Here is a 14,734-nt window from a genome sequence, read left to right on the forward strand (position 1 = left end):
ATTAGGCTGCATTTATAGAGCCATGGAGACTCCCTCCAGGAGAAGAACTATTGTTAACATAATTCGATAATGGTTGATTAAACATATTAATTTAAAATGTCACATGAATAAAACAATATTTTTCAAAGTTAAATGTAAACAGCCATTTGCCGATCTGAGAACTTCCTACGAAACAACCAATAACCCACAAAAAGAGAACAGCTTCCCAATTACAGCAGTTTTTATATGAAAAATCAGCATCAACACAAATTCACTTTTATCCTGTTGATTTTTTCCAGCACACAGCAGCAATTCAAGTGTAACAGTTTTTCCAGCATTAATGCAACAATTATAGGTTTCAAATTAAGTGAGAAACAACCTGATTGACATGACAGAACAGCAGGTAACAGAAAATGATGACGGACACATTTGAAAGATCATCCAAGACATTGAAATATGTACCAACCAAGAGAACAGTTCTTATATACAGAATAAAACTAACAAGTAAAACCGTGAAATGAAAGTAGAGTGCACATACAGTAATCAAGTAAATTACCGAGAGGGTTTAGGAAAAAAAGGACGGTGACAATTTACAGCACATCATAAACCTCATGTGTCTTCCTCCCCTCTCTGAGACGCAGTATGATATAAAACCAATAGATATACAGTAGTTGTACATTTTTATAGCAATTTCTACCCACATATTTTGGGGTTTCCCTCATTTGTTGTCATCTCTTTGAGTTACAAACATAATTATCTCTTTTCTGGGTAATCCCTGGATATGCTCATTCAAACATGTGCTTATGATGCAGCATCATAAATAACATCCCTACATGAAAAGTGATCGTGAAATGAGACTAGCTCAAGAAATTCCATGGTTGAAGGTCTTTTAGAACCATCACTGCAGCTGCAGTACAGTTTAAACTGCTACAATATTAAACTGTCTATCAATATTAAACAGACTTTGACTATTAATATTTTTTAACCTACAGTATTAAAACCAAATAAGCAATTAAGACTTTTGCATCAATGAATGCATTTCATTCAAATAAGCCAATTTGCTAACTAGGTACAGTGGCCCTGTATGCTCAATGCAATGCAACTTATGAAAACATATGAAAATAGACACAATATAAGCTGTAATAGATTACAGAAATGCTGCCAGGATAATAGCAGATATTCACAATAATGTGGCAAACTGTATTTCTATATTTAGAATGTCTCATTCATGTTATCACAATTTTTAGTGCCATCTTGACCTTTGTTTTGTATTTCTCGTGTTTGTTCTAACTTTTCAGGTTTTCCTAAATGCTGTTTATGTATTGTCATATAGGCGAAGATGTATTGATGTAATTTTCCTGTGTTTTGTCTATTTTGCATACATTTCATTTGACTGCAGTGTGTTGAGGTTTCAAGGCCGCTCAACAGTAAATAATGCTTTTGTAAAATATAGTATCATATAAGTAGAAAAATTTACCCATACATAATTTTATGAAAACTACAAAAAAGGCATTTTAAGAAACATCAGTGGTTCTTTTACAGTAAGTGAATGTTTCTGATATTTTGTTTTCTATTCAAGTATTCTGGCAATAAGTAAAAACATAGAAATGCCCTTAAATGGTCAGTTCACCCCTCCACATTAACTGTATGCACTATCAGTAGAATTAGAAAATAGTTGCAAATATGCCACAGCTACCACAAAACAATGTGCACGACTAGAAATCAGTGGGAAATCTCAAAACTATTTTGAAATTTGAGTGAACTGAACCTTTGATGTCTTAAGTTTGATAGTGCTACAAGGTCAAATTGATTATTTTTAAAACAATCCATAGTGGTTAATCATAAGTACCAAACCTGTGTGCCATGTCGGCCACACTCCTCTGTGTCTCAGGACACTGGGGTTGAGATGCATAAACAGCCTGAAGTGTAGATGTGTCAGATCATGCCCTGAAACTCCAGCTCCTCTGAAAAGGCTGGAAGGGTTTTTTAAGGTTGAGGAACATGAGATGAGGTTTGAGTCGAGGGGTTTTCTCAGGTATTACAGCAGCTTTGCTTTCCTCTGTGGGAAATCGATTTTGATAGACTTCCGGGTATGACCTCTGGAACTGAAAAGAGAATGCATTTTTACTTGTTTGTTGTCGAACATATATTGTTTTTTTAACATTTCTCTCACACAAAAATCATTTTATTTTGGTTATTTTCATACTTCACCTCTTTAAGGCCTCTTTTTAGGCCTCTACAAACCTTTCATCTCTCACTCTTTGGTTGAACTAGATTAATTCCAGTGACTATAAAAAAAGGCTTACATGCTATTGCACAAAAGCAGTCTACTTAGTTACTGTATTCCTTTGACAAAAGACTTACCACATATCCTTTCCTAATTGCGGGGACATACCTGTTTTAGCCTTTTTCTTTTGTCCTTGGCAGGGAGTTCTTTGTCTGCTATCAGACCCTCCAGAAGCTGCTGCAGGGGGGTCTGGGTACCGATCACCTTCTGCTCGTCAGACTCCACCCGTCTGATCTGTTTACAAAAGGCTGGCGATGCACTAAAGTCTGTATCTGAACCTGCATATTTGATCTGATGGAAGACACAAATGGATTTGAATAAAGTTAAATGCATTCAACATTTGACAGCAAATATGAGGAAAACAGATTAGTGGCTGGTTGGTTTGAGACAAACCATCAAATTCTTGATGTGCACTCTCTTTATATTATTAAAGGCTGTGTAAAGCGAAGTCAGTCATTTGTCTCGTATCATGCTATACATGTCAGCGAGGGATTATTGAAAACATGAATGTGAAATGTCATACTGAATTGTCTTTAGTCAATCATTGCCTAATGTTGAAATTCTGTAAGCCTGTGATGAGTCAACAATAAAATACTGTCAAATACAGGTGATGCAAATCATACAGGAAGTGAACTAAAGCTATTGACTTAACTGTTACATGTAAAACTCAATTTGTCTCATAAAGACATATCAGCACATGACATTAAGTACAGGTTGTTCACTGTTGTACATTTGATAGTTAAATGAGAATAATGAATATAGCCAGTAAATATGAAAGTGTTCAGTGTGCAGAAGGGTTGGATTTGAAATCCCATCTAAAGCATTCAATTATGATAAAGGCATTCTGTCCCTTCAGTGTAGGGTGTTTAAGTGTACTGCATACAGTCGCATTCAAAGAAAATGATATTTTTTCCATGAATTGTATTTAGAACATAGATTGTATTGACAGTGTGTGTTCTACATTTAGTCAACAAAACAAAACGCACATGAATATGAACCAGCTAAACATACAGGTATACAACAAAACCTTCGACCCCCGCTCATACTTTTGATCCGATCACAAGTGGACAGCTCTAAGTACATCAGTTAAAACCTGGCATTAGAATACACTAGTGCAGTGGCCGTTCTAAACCTGCCTGTTAAGAATGGGCTCTTTGCTTTTTTCAACATGAAATTAAACTGAATTTGCTTTATTTCAAATGTTCACTTGTGTGATTCACATATAAGTTTGAATGATTTATTTATTTTAATAGCTGGTGCTATTTGAAAGGTCTGTTAAGCAATAGAAACAATCTTCCGACCCAAGTTCATAAATTCTCAAAATAAAAGCTCTGTAAATCAGGTTGATTTAAAGCATGGCACCAACTAAATCAACTTTGTACTTTTACAAATTGCCAAAACAGGAAGTGATTCTTTGAATGTTCTCGCCATGATGGAGATCAGAACATAGTGCACTCATGTCTTAGTCAGTGTGATATAGTGAAATAAAAAAGAAAATCATCAAAGTGACCTTGCAGTGATTTTGACAGTATTTTTTGTTAATAAATGGATTTGGATTTTAATTCATGATTGATGTTCCTAAAATGTATGTGATTGCTTCCATGAATTGAACTTCTCTAGTATTTTCATATAGTGAATTTTATTTTGTCTCATGATTTACCCACAATGATGCTGCGACCAGCTGCTCTCAGCTCTAGTCTTTTTATCACAGACGTCAGTTTAGCACAGACACAAATCCAAACATGAAATTTTGCCAGATGGGACTTTACAAACCCACAATTATAGGACATTTAGAGCCTTAAGATACTGAGACTGGAGCCCTGTTCAGAACTGGTATTGACTTCTGTCTGGTCGGTTCATGCCTGGCATTCTGTGACCACTTGTGGTCAGATCCCACATCCCTGCTTTTTATGCATATATGTACATCATTCAATTCAGTTTCAGTTATGAGAAACACTGAGAAGTGTAAAGATACCTAAAAGATAAAAGATATGAAACTGTAGCAGGTCAGAAGACATCAGCTAAGTAGACTGTCCTTTATATATGGCCCAGGATGCATTTGTGTTCACACAGTGAAAAAAAATGTGGCCACTTAAAGCAGTCGACTTGTGATCGGATCTCCCAATCGCACATGGCACACCATCCTCGATTTGTGCATATGGATTGCAGGGAACAGATGCAGCAGAGGAGCAGCAGGGTCAATAGTTTAATTTGTTAACAGATTGTAACTTGAGAAAATCTACTAACCTGAACTCTTTTGAGATGGGACATATGCTCCTCAACCTGGCCACGCAGCTTGGAGGGCACTTGGAAAATGGTGTTGTGGTGCTCCATCATGAAGGTTACCAGTTTAGTGGCCAGCAGCTCGTCCAAGTCCATCTCATCTACTGAGCCCAGAACGCAGTGAGAGAACATCTGCAGCATCTGGACAAGAGACCATGATGAGAGATGGATTAAGAGATGGATTAGAAACCAGCTGCCAAACTTGCGAAGCTGAAGCCGATAAGAGTGAGTCAAGGTTGGTAGTTTAAACCCTGGCTCCTCCAGTCAGCATATTGAAGTGATATTGAACCCTAAATGGTTCCCATCATACTATGTATGAAAGTGGGTGTACATGGGTGAAAGTAAGATGGTTTGTGCCGTTGTCAAAACAGAAAAGCTTCATATAAATATTCAGTTTGCCAATTAAACTTCAACAGTACACACACAGCACTACTTTATGCTGCACTTTTGCTATCACACACTGTTGGCACAGGGGAAATGTGGGGTTCAGTATCTTGCCTAATGAAACTTTGGCTTTTAGACAGGAGAAGCCAGGGATCAAACCACGACCTTCAGATTTGTGGACGACCCGCTGTATTCCCTGATCCACAGCAGTAAAGCTTAATTTGTCTATGCACAGTGTTGCAGACTTAAGACTGTTTTGTACCTCGTCGTATTATCCAGACAGCAAAATGTAACATAGTTAGAGCCGTCAGAGATATCTGTTCCTACGGTCAAGAAAGAACATTTTTGCTCAAACCTTTTTTTTACTGGAGTTCCGGAGCAGAGAATGCACAACATATTTTCCTGTTATGTTCCTATATCTTGGAAAGTTTTCCTTTGTGTCATGAATCTGTGGAGGGAGTAGTGCAAGTGTAGAAGTATTACACTCACTATATACCTGAATACATTACACTTGATTTTGATAAATAATGTACACTACACCTGTAGTACGCCAAAAGTGTTGAACCAAATGTGTTGTAAACCTGCATGTTTGGAATGGGATGTTCTCTTGGCCTGTTTTAATGCTCCAGAGCTACTTCAGAAGTATTCCTTGTCCATAATGAGTCCTCCTCAAACAGTTCTGCAATATCCTGTCACTTTTTATTGTTTGTGTTTTATCGGATGTTGAGTGTACACGTAGTGAATGATTGATGGGAAGTGGTACCAGTGTGCGGGTAGAAATAGTGTCATTGAGTGGAGGCAGATGGGGATTCTGGCAGACCCGCGCCATGAGGCGCAGTAACAGCTGGAGGCGTCTTCGGTTGGGCGGCGGCAGTAAGAGACTGCTGACTTGAAGCGCCTCAGTGGCTACCTCCTCCTCTTGCAGCAGACCTGCAGAGATATGAAGAGAGGAGAGTCTTTTATCCTGAGGGCAAACAAACACAGCCTCGACCAAAACTAGGTTTTATCTGGAGAACAGAGCAAATATTAGAAGCTGAATCAAATTGTGGTGTACTTACTGAGAATGTTGACAAAGACTTCATATAGATGGAAAGTCAGCAGGGGTTCTTTGAGTCTCTGAAAATAATCAGCGACTGTTCTCAGAACATCTCTCTCGAAACCCGGGTACACTGGTTGTTTGGTTTCGTTGCCATTAGGCCCTGAGAAAGGAGAGAAATGTAATTTTAAATGCAAGCAAATAAAAAAGCACAACAGCACGTAAGACTTTCTGGAATATGCGTTCACTAGGACTATAGCCAACAGCCGAGGCAAACTGGATCCGCGAGCGGTGTATGTGCATCTTGCTTTTTATTTCACTGCCCATGTTATCAATTCAGAGCAGCCACACTCCCTCTGAGCTGCTCTGCTCCTCAAGAGATTCAGTTTCAATTTCTATCTGTTGAATATATCATTGATGCATAAATATTTGTTACACTTCCTGTGTTGACTGAATCCATTAATTTGTTTATTTACTTTGAAGACTAGAAGATGTACGGCTTTGTAACGCAGACTCCTGGAATTTGGCTGAGGGCATTTTTTTTTACATTTATGTTTAAAGTCAGCAAATATAAAATATATACTCACAGTTGGCGAGGCATTTCATTGCAGAAACCACCCAGTAGGGCATGTCCTCTAGAGACACAAAATAAAATTGGTGAGTTTCAATATTTTTAAGTAAGTTAAATAAGTTGCATCAAAGAAACAAAGTTGTTCTTGTTTTTAGTGAATCGGTGCATCATACCAGCTTTGTTCTCCAGAATGACTATGCCCGTCTTATTAACACTGAACACGTTGTGAACAATGTGTTTGCTGTTCACATGCGTGGGGTTTAACACTCCATCCAATGACTGCAGGCCCAGCACTCTCTGTAAACTAAAACAGCAGCATCAGCATGAAATTGCAATATTAAAAAGTCAGCATGAACAGTGCAACACAAAGTAACATACAAGAGTTACATACTGTGCAACTGTCATTGATTTCCAAATTTGGTCCACTTGTTTGGAAGTGATCTCCTTCCTGCGTATGAGCTTGCACTCGTGCACGTCTCCAATCGCTACACTGTGTCTTTTATTCAACAAATCTGAAGTCTGATCACAAAGAGATGGGAGAAAAAGTTTATTTTAGATTTACACAAAGGCAGCAGAAACATAGTCTATATATTCCATCTACACCTACAATAAAAGTCTCATGGTATATTCAAATACATTTTTGTTTTTCTTTACATTGTGTCAGATATGGTGATGTTCACTCTACAATACTTAAAAATTGTGTTTTTTGTACAACACCACCTAAATTAAAAGAAAAAGAAACTATGCCAATATTTCGCTACCATCTGGAAAGAAAGGAAAGCAAACAAACATTTTGGAAAGCAGCCAAATGCCATTACTTTGTGAGATGGTTATCCAAAGAGGAGATAATTGCACTTTAAATCCATTTTGTTTTGCCAGTGTTATTTTTTATGGCGCACAATGTGATCACTCACAAAAATATGATGGATGTCCAACATTGAAGTTAATTAGAGGCCTTATTAAACGAGTCCTATAAGAACTTTGGCTCACTTCATCACTGAGCAGTCGTTCAGCTTTCCTTCTTGCTAATGTCTGACTGTACTGTGAAAGATATCCTTTATTGTGTTTTTGTCAATATTCTAAAAACTAGGGTCCAAATTATGTGAAAATATATATTTTCACAACGCACACTGATGAATATCCCCTCATCACCATCAACACAGTGCCTGTGCTGCCTAGAAACCCTGCAGCATGAGACAGGATGGGCTTAAACATCTTTGTCATTCTCACCATGACAGCAGACTTCAGGGGTGCGATGTTTTCCTGCTGAGGCAATTCTTCATAGTCATCCCAGCGGATGAGTCTGGGCAGGTCACAGCTGTCTCTCAACAGAGGCCTCGTTGGAAAAGATTTCAGAGGAGACAGCGTGGGGAACCTGGTGAGAAAGAAATCAAGAGCTCAAATCTCAGCCAAAAGAGCAGAGAAGGGAGTGACGATGCAGCCAAAATGTCTTGTAATGTTTAGAGTGACAAAGTACCTGTACAGATGGCTGTTGTCTTCAAAGTCCTCTGTCCCGTGACGTCCTTTGATATCTTCAATGACATGGGCCTTGAAGAACTTCCTGAGCAGCTGCAGCGTCTGGTAGCGAGTCACCTCAGGCCCAAAGTTGTAGTTGCACCTCAGCAGCTCATGCAAGTAATCAACAGCCTCGGATCCAGTGAAACTGCAGTCATAGCAGCGGAAGTGTGCCCAGTGCCTTCTGAGCGGCATCCCCCCACGGAAGAGTTTAATGGTTTCATTCCACTACATGACAAGGAGAGATACCAGAGTTATGTGTAAGAAATGCTGTAGAATGCCAACCATGATCAGATACAGTCGTTTCTGTACAATCAACAATCAATTGCAATCAATCTAGTTTAATTAGATATGGTATATAAATATATAAATAAAATAAATCATTTTGTTCTGTACATTCCACTAAATCCAAGACACCACCATTATGTAAAACTGTATCATCAAAAACATATCCTGGAATTACCCTCGTCTATTTCACAACAAACAGAGCTTTATCTTCCAGGAGTTCTTCAGGTGGTACAGGGGTTGTGGATCATTAGATCTCACTAGTATTCAAATGGATGGGGATGGCAATGAATAAAACAAATCAGGAGAGAGACAGAGAGAGAATGAGGAAACACAAGGTCATTACAACTCCGCAGAGCATTAAACTGTGTGAAACAAACGCTGCTGACCTGTGGCTGGGAATCTTGAAAAGTGGGCTTTATATGAAAAATAAATAAATAGAACAATGATAAAGGTTAGTGAATTTTTTTAGGTGGCAGCTTTAATGATTTGCGATACCATCAATTATTAAGCCTTCATCTTTGTATCATACACACCTTCACACATACAATGCAGCTCAATTAATCCCCCAACAACAACTGGTGTAATTCATTCAATTGTTAATTAAATCAATTATTAATCTACATCATTATCTTCTAACGTCTCTGTATTTTGGTATGTTTTCTGGTTTCTTTGTCTATCGTTCCTCTTCCCCTCTTGGTTTTCTACAATCTAGTGTGTCATGTCATTTTTACTTAACAGTGCAAACATCAAAAATATTTCTTGGCTATTCTTGCTTTTCAAAAGCACCAGCAAACTTTATAAGTCACGTCTGCTGATTCAGCAAAGGTTTTCCCATTTGTGATGTATAAACCTGAAGCAGCTAAAGGGAATCCATCCAATCAATCATCTAATTATAAACGCCTCTACTTTCCCTCCAATATTTTAAAGATATTTTAGGGTCTATCCCTTTAAGTAGAACATAGCATCTGTGCTGATATCCATAAAATCTGTTTCCTCAAGTCAAACAGCCTCCTGTGAAAAAGGCCTTAAGGAAAAAATGGCTTTGAAAAACAGCTCAAAGTAGATTTGATATATTCTGACTTGCATGTTACGACATAGACATACATTTAGTATATTATTCTGCAATAATATACAAAGTATCCATGAGTGTTGACAGGGGGTTAACGACCCCAACCCACAGTCACACATGAGCCGTTTTCAGACATAAACTGTCCGAACAAGTAGGTTGGGGCTTTTTCTGAAATGGGGCTTTCTCTGGAATTGGCCTTTCACACATGAACAACACAGGAGATTGTCCAGTCTCCAACAACACAGTAATCTCCGCAGTGTTCAGGTGAGGGGTGGTGCAGCGTGCAATGGCAGGACGTGAACAGATTAAGCTGCAGAGATCACGTGGTCATCAACATGCCCTGCTGTATTCTCACAAGGGCTCCTTCTGACATTCTCCAGTGTTATTACTAGGGGGCTGGTCAGAGAGTGTCCAAAGGTTCTCTGGGGTTCAGTGCATGTCTGAAAGCAGCTATGGAAACAAAAACTGACCAGATAAGTGTGTTGTGCATGAAAAGGCTTTGACATGAAATTAAAGACATGCAAACTCAGACCAGCTCACATCAACAATACAGGACAATTTGATCAGTAACATCTAGTCACCTTTTCTAAGACTCATCCTAAATTAATTCTTCTCATTCCTACCACCTTACATTGACTCATATCCTCCCTACCAACCCACAGTTTAAAAAACACACCATATTCCTGTTCAACACAAACCCTACCTCCCTCTTTCCTCCTTTGTTGTTTGTTTCATTTGGCTATTTATGATTAACTTAAATTAATGTATGGTGTGCTCTTTTAATGTCATAATGTAGAGCTGTTATTGTGAAGTACATCAAACATGATGCAGGCACACGTGGCTCAATGCTTTAAAAGTGGATGTACTAGAAAAACTCAATAACACAGTCATGACACTAACATGGCAGGTTAAAGTCCACACGATGTGAAGGCCATGTGTTTGATATGAAGAGGCTGCTCTTGTTGACAAGTCAGTCAGGAAACCTCGGAGCAGTCTCCGTGGAGCATTATTTCATTAGTGCATACAATACTTCAATCACTCCAACTCTCTGTGTAACTTCTGAACTCAAGTTCTGAACGGAGCTGGATTAAAACAGATTGTTGATCCTGCGCTTCGAGGTCATTCACGGTGCTAGCGATAAGACGGTTCTTTCACCGGGTCTTACCACCGATACCAGCGGACTCACCAGCTTCGTCGCCCGGTACGGACCCGGTCCAATGACGCTGCCCTCCATTCCGACACCGAGAGCCCGCCTCAGTCGTGAGGAAACATGGAGACGATTGACTTTAACAAAGTTTGAGACAGAGGAGGTGAAGCTGGAGGAGGTGCAGGAGGAGGAGGAGGAGGTGCAGGAGGAGGCAGCTTCTCCACACAGAGGAGGAAACGTTGCTGGGAACTTTGAATCTGCTGCGTCACAGCATCCGAGCGACGTCATTCGTCAGAGGGAGGATCACGTGACCCGCAGGAACCTAACCGACGTTCGTGAATGGATGTGGAGGCACAACACACACACACACACACACACACACACACACACACACACACACAACACACACACTCATGCACACAGACACACACAACACACACAGACAAACACACACACACATAGACACACAAAAACACACACATAGACATACACACCCACACAAACACACATAGACATATACACAACACACACACACAAACAAACACACACACAGAGAAACACACACAAACAGATAGACACACACAAATACACACAAACAGATAGACACACACACTCACACACAAACAGAAAGACACACAAAAACACACACATAGACATACACACACACCCACACATAGACATACACGTACACACACACAACACACACACTCATGCACACAGACACACACACATGCTCACAGACACACACACACAAACACACACGTGAGTAAACCCTGCAGCAACAAACTTTGGACTGAGTTTCCCCTCCCAGAGCAAACTTTGTTTTTCTCTTGTAAACAATTAAAAGCTTGTTCCCTCAACAAATATTGAATAAATCAAAACAAGTACATACTCACACAGATTTCCTCCTGTTCAAGAAGTGTTCATGATAAATACAGAAAAATCAATCATATTCTTTCACTGTTACTGTGATATTCAAATCATTTTTGGTCAATTGTTTATTAAAGGGCTCAATGAATGGACTTTGGGCTCCTCTGGCCTGTTCAAAGTTGTGATTCGTTTCTGTGTATGACAACTATTGTATACAAAAATACAACATTCAACTGCTGCTGAAACAAGAACAATAGGCCTGTGACTATGATTTTACACTACCATATATAAGAAATATTGATTACTTACTATTGAAAGAAACACATTTTATTACTTTCATAGAAAAATAAATGCATTTACGTTTGAGTATGTCCCTTTATCTCTTAGAGCAGGCTTGATATCTATGGATTTAATCATCAACTTAATCTGTACACACTCTCAAATTAATTTTAATATATAGGATGTGACATTAAAGTAATCGTTTCATATCAAATCCCACCTGCCAACACAATTGAAATTAATTTTGCAACAAACTGATCGATATACTTTAGAGAAATCATAAGTTGATCAGTCAAACCCATGCGACACAATCCACCTCTGCTTCTGTGGTTGTATTTGATTAAGGGGGATATAATTACTCCTCCTTTGAACAAGCAGATCAAGTTATCAAGATATAGTCTCTGATGAAACTAGAGAGGAGTAGAGTAGGAAAACGGAAATAACTGCGGAGATGACAATCTCCAAATCTTTGTCGGATCAATGGCATAAACAAGTGAAGGAGCTTCACAGAGGAAAACTACAATTTTCCTGAAACAGAGTCTTGTTCTCACAGAGCCTGAAACACAAACATACTGTAGGTGTAAACTTGGCTGCCGGGAAGAATGATCTCACACTGATTTAAAGTATTCATCACTTTTATTGCTTTGCAGCAATAAAGATTCTTGGACATCCAGCGTCTTCTATCAACAACCCAGTCATATAAACTATCCCCACTGGGATCCCTGTGGAAGACGTATTCTGCATGGAGATTGAGGGTTGAGGGAGAGCATGAATAGGGCTGGAGAGCCGACAAATCACAGCCCCAATGTACACAATGGACCCCAGAGCTCATTCAAAGCACATACCACAATCCATAGAGCCCTGTAAGACTTTCCCACGTTGAGCTTTTATAATGATATGGCCCCGAAAGTGATGATACAAAATTCAGGAGCAATCAATCAGAGCTGTGGACCTGCCATTTAATGGCCCTACAAAAAAAGCACCTCAAGACTAACCTTTTCATATTTACTGCGGTGTCTTTTGAGGACAAAGAGGTCTCCTCTCTCTCATTCCGTGGGCTGCAGGAATGAGGCAGAGACAGATATCTAATCAGGAGGGTCAAGACAGAGCTGCTTATACACCCACACTTCAGACTGACTGTGGGGGAGCTGAGTGGCACCTCGAAATGAACTCCACCGGTGAAAGTGCTCTATTAAAATGTATGAGAAACACCACAACGATGATCTCTGACTCTGAATTTTTAGTACTGTAGTATAACAAAAAATAAGCTTGCACACACCTGCTGCAACAAGTACATAAGCATTCAGACTACATCACTTAAACTATATCACCTGCAGCATATCAAAATGCTTTAAATACTCGCTTTTCTCTTGATATATGATGTTTAATCAAGCCAAGGCTGAAATATACGAGCACAATAAACACAGAGGTCTGGGTACACTCGGCAGGGATGACGTTCAAAAACTCCACCAGCTGAGATAATGAAAGCTGTGTCGGTAGCTGCCCCCTACAACTCAGAGGTCACTAATACGTTTGGAGCGACGTGAGGGCTGCAGTGTCGAGAGAAGAGGGTTTGGGTTGTCTGAAATCACAACTAGGCCCTCTGAAGGTGTCGTGAGCCGAATTAAATGAAACATGCCATGGGGGGGGGGGGGGGGGGGGGGGGGGGGTAAAAGAGATAAAAGAAATCTACAAATGTGTGATGAGGTATGCAAGTATATTTAGATTTGTAAATGTGTTGACAAATCTGCACATGTGTGCGTAGATCTATGAATGTGGAGTTAAAACTACAAACCTGCACATTTACAGAGCAGGGCTCAGGGTTTTGCTCTAAGAGCTTGGAATACAGACAAGATATCAGTTGCAACTCAAATGAGCCCTGCAAATTAGTTTTGGTTTTACTCTGGATTTTGCATAGATTTGTCAGTTTACCTGTTTTTTATCCAATTAAAAATCTGATTAACCTGATTGGTAAATGGTTAAATGGTTTGTATTTATATAGCGCTTTTCTTGAATGTATGCATTTGTAAATCTCAGCCCTTTTTTACACATATACAAGAGTGATTACACAAATACAGATTGAGATACAGTTATGCAACTCACCACACACACACACAACTATTGCTAACAAATTGGCCCCATATCAGAACTGTCTCCTTTCTTTGCCTCACACGTCGTCCTTGACTTCTCTGTGAGATACTGAAGGCTAACCAGATACTGAAGGCTAACGAGATGGGGGACCATGGCAGCAATCAACACAGCCAACAGGGGCATTGACACGGCTCATCATGTCAGCATCGGCGGAGGAAACGGACAATAATCACATTACACGCACATTGAGCGATGACATGATTTATGTGAGCAAGGACAGGATAACAATACATCATATTTTTGCAAGAGCCCAAGTACACACCACCAGCTGTCAGATTGTACTACAACACATATCTTTCCTTTGTGTGAGACAATTAGAGGGTGTTTGCTCCCCATGTGAGTTTTTGTATTTCACTGTGTTAGGACACTGAATCAAAGACTTATTGCGGCTTTTTTCGACAGAATAAGATCAAATCTGCACCCTGTCTGTTTGTCAGCAGGATTACACAAGAACTACACAAGAGATTTCCATGACACTTGGTGGAAGGATGAGGAATGGGCCAAGAATACAGACGAATGGAATTAGGATTTTCTTTTTCACTTTCTTTCACATGGCATTTTTTTTACATTTCCCCAATTTCCCAGGGAATAATTACTGGATCTATTAGTGTGTGCAAAAATTCCCTGTGGCTTGATTTAATTTATGGGAACTGTTGGGCCTTGGTGGAGGTTTGTGTTATTGTAGTTACCTCCCCAAGGAGGTTACGTTTTCACCCCTGTCCACTTGATGGAAAGATGTGGTTTTCAACACTTTCATTGATTTCTGAGAGAATAATCCATGGATCTTGATGAAAAAAAACAAAAAACTGACATACTTAGGCAGCTGATATTAATGAGTGTGTGTATTTTGGAAGTAACCTTTAGATATTACAATA

General features: G+C 39.4%; 1 protein-coding gene across 1 annotated transcript; it reads right to left on the reverse strand.

Annotated features, from left to right (window-relative positions):
* Positions 1 to 202: 202 nt before the first annotated feature.
* depdc1b (DEP domain containing 1B) lies at positions 203 to 10,821 on the reverse strand. The gene is made up of 11 exons (XM_020091182.2): positions 10,599 to 10,821; positions 8,018 to 8,283; positions 7,771 to 7,915; positions 6,932 to 7,059; positions 6,714 to 6,844; positions 6,557 to 6,604; positions 5,992 to 6,132; positions 5,697 to 5,863; positions 4,514 to 4,690; positions 2,375 to 2,557; positions 203 to 2,084 (listed from the first exon to the last, which is right to left on the reverse strand). Exons 1-11 carry the CDS (start codon positions 10,644 to 10,646, stop codon positions 1,920 to 1,922), a joined length of 1,599 nt encoding a protein of 532 aa, XP_019946741.2. The 5' UTR covers positions 10,647 to 10,821; the 3' UTR covers positions 203 to 1,919.
* Positions 10,822 to 14,734: the final 3,913 nt, after the last annotated feature.

Source organism: Paralichthys olivaceus, chromosome 13 (assembly GCF_024713975.1).
Source record: "Paralichthys olivaceus isolate ysfri-2021 chromosome 13, ASM2471397v2, whole genome shotgun sequence".
Taxonomy (NCBI): domain Eukaryota; kingdom Metazoa; phylum Chordata; class Actinopteri; order Pleuronectiformes; family Paralichthyidae; genus Paralichthys; species Paralichthys olivaceus.

Bases quoted from the DNA above. Each gene is read 5' to 3' on its own strand.
- depdc1b (XM_020091182.2), bottom strand. From the start codon at position 10,646: ATGGAGGGCAGCGTCATTGGACCGGGTCCGTACCGGGCGACGAAGCTG. The intron at 7,060-7,770 runs GTGAGAATGACA...CTTTGTGATCAG, and splicing joins CCCTGAAGTCTGCTGTCATG to ACTTCAGATTTGTTGAATAA. The intron at 6,133-6,556 runs GTGAGTATATAT...CTCCTTTCTCAG, and splicing joins AATGAAATGCCTCGCCAACT to GGCCTAATGGCAACGAAACC.